The 9,805-nt window shown below is 48.5% G+C and overlaps 1 protein-coding gene across 1 annotated transcript in view; it reads right to left on the reverse strand.

The window, feature by feature from the left end:
* LOC131923440 (cytochrome P450 20A1) overlaps positions 1 to 7,723 on the reverse strand; it is a 48,727-nt gene extending 41,004 nt beyond the window's left edge. The window contains exon 1 of the mRNA XM_059278472.1: positions 7,584 to 7,723. Within this exon, the coding sequence (XP_059134455.1) occupies positions 7,584 to 7,655 (72 nt within the window). The 5' untranslated portion in view covers positions 7,656 to 7,723. The remainder of the gene's footprint in view (positions 1 to 7,583) is intronic.
* Positions 7,724 to 9,805: the final 2,082 nt, after the last annotated feature.

The following is a 9,805-nucleotide window of genomic DNA, read 5'->3' on the forward strand; positions in this document are numbered from 1 at the left end:
TTGATACAAAAACAGACATATTGATCAATGGAATAGAATTGAAGATCCAGACATAACACACACTCATGGACATCTGATCTTTTGATAAAGAAGCCAGAAACACACACTGGAAAAAAAAAAAGACAGCATCTTCAACAAATGGTGCTGGTTTAGATCCATACTTATCACCATGCACAAAACTCAACTCCAAATGGATCAAAGACCTCAACATAAAACCAGAGATACACAGAACCTGATAGAAGAAAAAGTGTGGGGTGGATTGGGGGAGGGGGGTTGGGTTCGGTCTTCAGCTGGGGGGGGGGGGGGCAGTGAGTGTGTGGAATAGTCTCGAACTCATTGGCACAGGAAGACTTTGTGACCAGAACACAGTTAACACAGGCACTAAGATCAACAATTAATAAATGGGACTCATGAAGTCGAAAAGCTTCTATACGGCCAAGGACACCATCACTCTGACAAGGTGGCAGGCTGCAGAATGGGAAAAGATTTTACCAACTACATATCTGATAGAGTGATAATATCTAAAGTATATAAAGGATCAAAAAACTAGATATAAAGAAAACAAATAACCCAATTTAAAAATGGGGTACAGATCTAAAAGGAGAATTCTCCAAAGAGGAAACACAAATGGTTGGGAAACACTTAAAGAAATGTTCAACATCCTTAGTCATCAGGGAAACGCAAATCAAAACAGCTTTGAGATTTCATTTTATGCCTGTCAGAATGGCCAAGATCAAGAAGACAAACGACAGCTCATGCTGGGGAGAATGGGGAATAAGTGGAGTATAAATCGGCACAGAAATCAATGTGAAGGCTCCTCAGAAAGCTGGGGATTGATCTACCTCAAGGTCCAGCTACACTACTTCAAAGACACTTGCTGAACCATGTCCATCTATTCATTACAGCCAGAAACTGCAAATAGCCTAGATGTCTGTCAACAGATAGATGGGTAAAGAAAATGTGCTACATTTACACAGTGGAATATTACTCAGCCACTAAAAATACAAAATCATGAAATTCATAGGTAAATGGATGAAGCTAGGAAAAAAAAATATCCTGAGTGAGGTCACCCAGACCCAGAAAGACAAACCTAGTATGTATTCACTTATATGTGGATGTCAGCGGTTAAGTTTTCAATAAGCAAGCTACGGTCCATAGCACCGTAGAGATCAGGTACAGAGTAAGGGACTAGGGGGAGGGATGGGTCTCTCTAGGAAGGGGAAATGAATAAATAGTTACGGTGGGTGGGGCGACTGGAATGGGAGGGTCAAGCAGGGAGTGGGAGGGGGAAGTGGGGAGGGAGTAGGAGGAAAGACAGCTAAAATTAAGGGCCATCTGAGGTGTCATAGAAACCTAAGACAGTGGAAGCTTCCTACAATATACAGACAGATGAAGAGGATTAAAAGAAATCTCAAAGTAACAGGGGAGAGAGCGCCCCAAATGGACATCTCTCATCACTAAAGGAAGCTGCCAGTACCGGGATTCGGTTACATCTAATTGCGTTGTTGGCCAAAGGGGTCCCATGGGAACCCCCAAACAACCCAGGCTGTTGCCCAAGGCTATTGGTTTCTCTCCACAAACTGATCACAAGGATCTCTTGCTGAAGACAACATCTGTACAACTCACTGAACATGGAGAAGTCAAGCTGGTGCTCACCTAGCCTTTATCCCCAGACTAGTGTTCATGGAACTGGAAGGTACTCGGCATGCTACCAAAGCCAGGGAAACACCAAACCAGCCACAAACCCCTCGACCTACGATGATGACCTGCCAGCAAGATGCGCTAGTTCAATAACGGCACAAAGCTTGTGGGAGTCACTAACCAATATCTGACTGGACTTAAGGCCCACTCCATGGAGTGGAACCCATGCCCAACACAGGTCAAGAACTTGAGACTAGATAGGCCTGGGACCTAGGGAAAGCCAAATACAACTGTTCTGCTAAAGAAACGCAAAAATGAAATGGTTCCTAATGACATTCTGCTACACTCATAGATCGGTGCCTTGCTCAGCCATCATCAGAGAAGCCTCCTCCTGCAGTAGACGGGAACAGACACAGAGACCCGCAGCCTGGACAATGCAGAGAGAGTGAGAGACCTTGGAACACTCAGTCCTAAATGGTATGTCTTCATCAAACCCCTCCTCTCAGGTCCAGGGAATCTTGTGGACGAGGTAACAGAAAGATTGTACGAGCCAGAGAGAGGATGGAAGAAACCAAGAACACAAGACCTTCTAAACACAACAGGACCAACAAACAAACGAACTCACAGGGATGGGTGGGTGTAGGAGACCAGCTCCAACCTGCCGAGGGGTTCTTGGGGGGGGAGGAGTGAGGAATGAGGAAGTATTAGATAGAAATATAGACATAGTAGGAGAGAAAAGACAGAGACACAGGACAACTTCGGGAGGGCTATCCTGTGGAGGGCCACAATACCATGTTGCACCGAGTTTAATCATGATGGGCTTTTCCTACATGAGCAAGGGGAGGGGCAAAGGACCTCCCCCTTTCAAGGTCGAGGTACAAAGTACCAACAAGTGTAGACCCTTCAAAACACCTAGTAACCACGCCCTCGGCCAAATCATCCTATTATGCAGCCCTGCTGGGTAAAAGCAAGCTCAGACTTTCCGACCTTGAGTAAGGCCTTACTAGGGAGCCTCTGTGGGCCCCCACAGGTGGGCGCATGCACGAGGCCAGCATGGGTCTTCTTTGCCAGATGGGGTCTGTGCTGAGAGAAGTGGACACAAACTCCCATCCCAAACCCCAAAGTTATCTCCAACTGATAACCACTCAGAAATGGAAAGCTAGGTTTCTCACGTTTTACTGGGGATACAAACCACTCTTCAGGGCTGAATGAATTATTAGGCGTTGAGGCCTAGTTACAGGAAAGCCACCAGGTGTGTGCTCTGGGCCCCTTTCTTCCCCTCTCCCTCACTGCTCTCTGCCTCCTGACTGCCCAGTGGCGAACAGCCTTCCTCCACCTCGCCCAGTCCCTGTGGTGTCTGCCTCGCCTCAGGCCTCAAAGCCAGACGAGCCCGGACTGAAATTTTGGAATGTAAGTCTTTCCTCTCTTGTGCTGTTATTCTGTTAGATTTGAATCAACAACAGACAGTCTGCGTGTGGATCCTTTATGAATCTTCTGTCTTCGCCCATTCTCTGACTACACTTTACTTGGGAGCAGACTCTGAGATCCCAGAGTCGGAGAACAGCTGGGGTGGTGGACACCATTTCATGTCTCTCTTCAGCGTCCTGTCTTCACCAAAGAGCAATAATTCTGCTTCTTTGTCTTTGTGGGGGGGAAAGGCGTACTAACAGTACTTACCCACCTACATCTGTTTCTTTATATTCTTTCTTCTCAAATTTTATTTGTATTAATGTGTATGTGTGTCTTGTCTGTATGTGCGCCACATATATGCAGTGCCCTCAGTGGCCAAAAGAGGGTCTCAGATCCTGAACTGGAGTTGCTAGCAATCATGCCCCACCCCCACTCCATGAGCGTGCTGGAAACTGACCCTGGGTCTTCTGCAAGAGCAGCAGGTGCTATTAACTGTTGTGGAATATTATTTTAACTGTGTAAAAGTGTGTTACATTTGTTCCTGCTGCCTCTGTTAACAATGCAAACATGTGCTACATTTGTTTGATGAAATAAAATTAACCTGCGAGCAGGAGGCTGAGTCAGCAGTTAGCTGACAGGAAGTGGTAGGGAGGAACTAAATGTTGTAGGGTTCCTAAGTGGGGGCTGAGCAGGAGGACGGCCCCTTTTTCAGGAGATGTGAGCAAGAGAGAAGGTGAGCTACTTGCTATTCAGCCTCTCTGAGCTAGCAGGATTTCACCCCAACCTTTGAATCCTGAGTTCTACACGAGGATAGAGATTTAGATAAAATTCCCTTTAGCACCATGATACAGCCAGTGCCTGAGGGCACAGAATTCCTGCCTGGCTGTGACCTGTGAGAGGAACCACTGCTGGTAGCTGCCGAGTTACAATTGCTGGCTGGGACAGTAGTTGCTTAAGATGCAGCCACTGTACTGAATGAAAACAACAGATTCTGAGCCACCACGCTGGCTCACTTTCTTACAGTCTCTCTTCCCTTCCAGCACTGTGGATGAACGGTCTAGCTCCCAATTATAGTTCCGTATCCCACTATACCTGCAAAAAACACCTTCGACAATTCTGTTTCTTACAAGGTGATTTCCCCTCCTAACTTCACACGTAAACATGTAGTTTCTCCCACGTGGAAAGATTCCTTCTACTTACTTCCCACTCCACACAAAAAGCACCCTACATTGCAAAACTCTTGAGAATTAAGCATACTTAAGTACCTTTCAATACACTACGGTCAGGTCATCATCATTCCACTGACCCGTCCACTACGGTCAGGTCATTATCCCATCATTCCACTGACCAGTTCACTACAGTCAGGTCATCACCATTCCACTGACCAGTTCACTACAGTCAGGTCATCACCATTCCACTGACCAGTTCACCATGGTCAGGTCATCACCATCATTCCACTGACCATCCACTACGGTCAGGTCATCACCATCATTCCACTGACCATCCACTACGGTCAGGTCATCACCATCATCCACTGACCCGTCCACTATGGTCAGGTCATCCCCATCATTCCGCTGACCAGTCCACTATGGTCAGGTCATCCCCATCATTCCACTGACCAGTCCACTATGGTCAGGTCATCCCCATCATTCCGCTGACCAGTCCACTATGATCAGGTCATCACCATCATCCGCTGACCAGTTCACCATGGTCAGGTCATCATCCCATCCTTCCACTGGAACTGCTCATCTCTGATTACCAGTATTATTAAATTCTCACACCTGAGCCTCCTTGGCACATTTTGCCACATTTGACTTAACTGATTATTCTTTGCCTTTCTTTGATCTGGCTGCCAGTCCTCGGGATTCTTTGCAGCCCCGTTCTGCCCTACCCCAATTCCTTCTTCAGCCTCTATGTACAGCAAGTTCAGGGCTGAGACCCTGGACCTCTTCTCTGCCATACCTCAGTTCCCCAGGAGACTGCAACAATTTCCTAGTTTAAATATAATCTATACACTGGCAGTCCCAAACTCTCTCTAGTCTCATCTTTTACCTTAAAACTCAAGACTGAGTCCTTGATGTCTGTTGTCCTTTTATTTAATGGTTGCTGCCGTTTAAGCCACAGCTGTCCGAATCAGCAACTGCAACTCCACCGCTACCAGCAGCGGTTAGGCCACAAGGGCTGTCGCTGGAGGGAAATCTGTTCCCTCAAACTCCGGCTCTCACAAAGTTACAAAGGGAACTTCACTAAACCCCTCTCCCTCCAAAGAACTCAAGATTCAATGGTTAAGGTGGAATTCTGCTCTTCCGAGGCTGAATAGCAAGTAGCTCACCTCCTTGCTCTCATCCTCCAAAAAGCCCCCATGCTTCTCCTCGCCCCTCCTTATAAACCCTTCTCCAAAGCAGTGGCAGCGCACACCTTTAATCCCAGCACTCGGGAGGTAGAGGCAGGCGGATCTCTGTGAGTCCGAGGCCAGCCTGGGCTACAGAGTGAGTTCCAAGACAGGCTCCAAAGCTACACAGAGAAACCCTGTCTCGAAAAACCAAACACACACACACACACACACACACACACACACACACACACACACACACACAATTTCTCCACCTGGCCCCTCCCTACCACTTCCTGTCAGCTAATTGCTGACTCAGCCTCCTGACCGCAGGTGAATTTTATTTAATCAAACACATCTCTCCATCATTAAACAACTGTTACAGTGCATAAACAAAAAGTAACACACCTTAAAATAATATTCTACACAGATGTCTAACAGGCGTCTCAAACCTGGCTTAATCATACCAAACTTCTGATCCCTATGAAACCTCACTAACTCTCACCAAAATAAAAACTACACAAAATCTTCACTTTCCCTGGGGTCAAATCCATTCTCCCATCTAATCTACTAGGAGAGAAAAAAAAAAAAAAAAAAAAAAAAAAAAAAAGGGTGTTTTTCTTCCAGAGTCTCTTAGGCTCTCATTTTATATCCAGTTTCACTGGCTTTATGGTCAGGAAGTTGTGGTTCTTTCCAGTGCCACCTGGGGTCCAAGCTAACACCATCTCTCACCAAAATACTCTATCTTTCCAACTGCTCTCTGCTCCTATCCTTGCCTCAGCCCCATAATTATGGTCCATTCTTAACACAGTAGCCAGAATGGTTCTCATAAAACTTACCTAATAAAATCAGGGTTGTTCTGAAGTGGGATCTCACTACTTTGCCCAAGGTGGTTCCAAACTCAAGGACCTCCCACCTGAGCTCTGAGTGGCTGCATGCACAGCTCCCAAATTACTCTTTTAAATCTGAAAATTCCTTGATTCGAAGATTTGCACTTAGGTAAAAGGAATGAATTCAAGACATGTTCTCTTCCATGTTATTACAGAAACTCCATCGTTTCTAGTATATAAAACTTAACATTTAAATCAAGGTCTCATGTGATCTAGGCTGGTCTTGGCTCTGGATTGGAGGAAAACCTTCACACTCTCCTGCCTCTACCTCCCAAGTGCTAGGATTATAGGCCGAAGAAAGACATCATTCCCAGCTTTTCTTTAAACTAAAACTGCCACTTGCCTATTGAAACCCTCCAGCAGAACATTGAAAGTCCTTAAAACGGCCTCTCCGCCGTTTACATCCGTCCACCCTCCCTGTCTGGTTTTAAATCGGCTCTACCCACACGGATCTCGCTTGCTAGGACACAGTTTGCTCTCTCGCCTTCTTCATATCCACGTTTTGTTTCTCCTGAGTCCAGGAATTTGTTTTCGGCATTAGCCTAATCCATTCACCAGCTCTGGACAGACGCTTCTAAGGGGCATTTCCACCGCCAGTAATCAATCTACCTGGGGCTGTTCACTACCTTTCCACTTTTCCGTAAATCCTCCGAACTTTGTGCACATTTGGGGTGGGAGGGGGTTGAGACAGGGTTTGATGGAGTCCAAGGTGGGCTCTGAGCTCCCATCCTCCTACCGCCACCTCCCCAGGGCCGGGATTTCTGGTATACGCGACGCCTTATGATTTAAGGATGGCCCTTGACCACTAACTCCGGAGTTTTGAGAACCTCCCCTCTGAAAAGGACAGGAGGACAAAGTCTGGGAGACCCGGGGTGTGGGGAGGAATGGGGGTGGCTGCCTACGGCCCTCGCCCTAGCGAGCATCCCGGCGAGCACGGCCTCGCCCACTCCAACAAGGATGCAGCAGGGACAGATGCAGGGGGCCGCTGGGGAAAGATGGCCAGGAGTCCCTCCCCGGATGCCGTAGCCAACGGGACTGCGGTTTGAGGGCGTCAGGACCGCAAAAGGCCCCCCACAAGAAAGACAGCAGCGCCGAGTGGGGTACGCGGGGCCGCCCAGGACAACCACAATCCCGCTCCCGGGTCCCCGGTCCCCGGGCAGGGCGGGCCGGGCGCTGGCGGGGCGCGCATGCGCACGGGGCAGGCCCTGCGGGGCGGTGCCACGTGCCCCTCCCGCCAGCGCTCCCCCTCGGGCCCAGGTCCGCGCGGCGCAGGCGCAGGCGCACCCCCCGAGCCCCGAGTCGGCGGTTACCGGGTAGAGGTACAGCACGGCTGCCACCAGCGCCAGCAGGAAGGTGACGGCGAAGATGGCGAAGTCCAGCATGCTTCCGCCCGCGGCGCGGTCCCGGGCCCTGCGCTCGGCAGGCGGCGGCGCCGCGGCTGGGGAGTCGGTTCGGCGGCCGGCGAATGGGAGCCGCGCTCGCCCCGCCCCGCCCGCCCAGCCGCCCGCACGGGGCGTCACCCCTGCCCTGCCCCGGCCATGGCTCAGGAGTCAACACGGAAACCTCTAGGCCAGTGTCCCACTCGGGTGTGTCTAGGGGCGGTTTGCAGAAACCAGGCGCTTTGCAGAAACCGGGCGCTTTGCAGAAACCGGGCGCTTTGCAGAAAGCCGTCTCGGGGATGGTCGTCATGCCGACACTGGAGTGAGACTCGTGACCCAGGCCAATCCAAACTGGACCCCTGCGTGGCTGAAGAGTTACGGACCGCTAGATGCTCCTTATTTCTCGAAAAACATTCTAGTAAATGTGGTTGTGGCTGTTTTTGTTTTGAGACAGGGTATCACTGTGTAGCCCTGCCTAGCTTGAAACTATGTAGACCAGGCTGCCCTGGAACTGACAGAGAATCTTCCAGCCTCTAGCCTTTCTAGGGCAAGAATTAGAGGCTTGTGCCACCGTGGCAGACTATGGGTAGGGTAGGACTTCTGGCTGTTAACTCTGATTTGCAGTAAATTCCTTGAATTTTCCAAGCCCTGTCTTCTACATAAAGCTGAAAACTGGAGGCTGGGGAGGTAGATGGGTTGGTGGAGTGCTCTCCTAGTGTACACCAAGTCCTGGCTTCATTCTCCAGCAACGTGGTGTCACACAGTTGTAATCCCAGCGCTCAAGGAGGTTCCTGGATTACCTGATGACCTGAGACTCTGCCTCATCAAATCAAATCATTGAAAAATCAAATCAACCCCAGAGTTGTCAGAAGTATGATAATACTGGATGTCCTATGGAAAGCACAGAGTGCTGTGTACTTCAGCATTTCAAGCATTACTTGATCAGCATTACTGTACCTTAAGATCCTTCTATTTTATTTCAGAAGTTTTTTACATGGATTAACGTAAGGCAAAATCTGCAATCTATTGGCACACATTTACTGAAAGCGTCCTAAAACAATGTATAGATTTTATAGCTTGAATATCAAAGTGTCAGATGGCAATTTGGCAAGAGAAATCATCCTGGATTGCATTTAGAGCTCCTATAATAAATAAATGATGACTGCTTAAACAGGAACCTCATTGAAAATGCCACATCTTTGAAGTTTGTGACAAATACTGCTACCCAAGATTTCATTTGGTGGAAATCACTTTTTTTTTTGTTCCTGTTTTGAGACAAAGTTGTCTATGTTGCTCAAGCTGGCCTCAAACTGTAGGAAAAAGGGGTTGGCTAAAGAAACTCAGTGAGATCAGAGCCATCTCTGCCCCTGGCCAACTGACCTGTGAAACCAACCAATCACAGAGCAGGAAAGTAGTACCCTGGCCCTGGAGCCCAGAACCAGGGAAAGAAAGAACCAAGGAAACATGCCGTGACTCTGAAACCAGTACCAAAGAAACACTCTTGGTCCCTAGAATCAGTCAGTGAAAGAAATATGTCCTGGCCTTAGAATTAGTGTCAAAAAGCCAAGAAAGGCCAGTGAAAGAAACACAGTTTGGCTCTGAAATCAGGGCCATTTCTGCCCCTAGCCCACTAATTGGACCAATGCCTAGGCAGAGAAACTAACCAATCCCTGGTTGACTTCGCCCCCAAGACATCCTATATAAACTGCCCTGCCTGGTCAGTTAGTTGTGGGCTGTTCTCTCCACCCTGGTAGAGGCAGCTACTCTTCCTGGACTACTCCTTCCCAAATAAATCTCCTTCTCAGAGTTTTGGGTGTGAAAATCTTCATTCACTGGCGCAGAGAAGAACCTTGCTGAGACGTCCCATAGCAGAGCAAAGAGGAGCTGAACAGAAGATCCTTGCTGAGATGTCCCTCAGTGGATTGAGCAAGGGGGAGCTGAACAGAAGAGCCTTGCTGAGACATCCCATAGTGGACAGAGCAAGGGGGAGCTGAAAAAGTAACACTTTTCTTTGGAGCAGGAGGAGATTGCTACATTTCTGCAGGGGTTTCCTCTTTTGCAGAGTGAAGCAAAAAGCAACATCTTAGGCCAGAGAAACAGAGCTCTGCTAGGAAGCCCCCTTAAGTGGGTGCTGAGTAAAGCTCAGCTGTAGT

Source organism: Peromyscus eremicus, chromosome 13 (assembly GCF_949786415.1).
Source record: "Peromyscus eremicus chromosome 13, PerEre_H2_v1, whole genome shotgun sequence".
NCBI lineage: Eukaryota > Metazoa > Chordata > Mammalia > Rodentia > Cricetidae > Peromyscus > Peromyscus eremicus.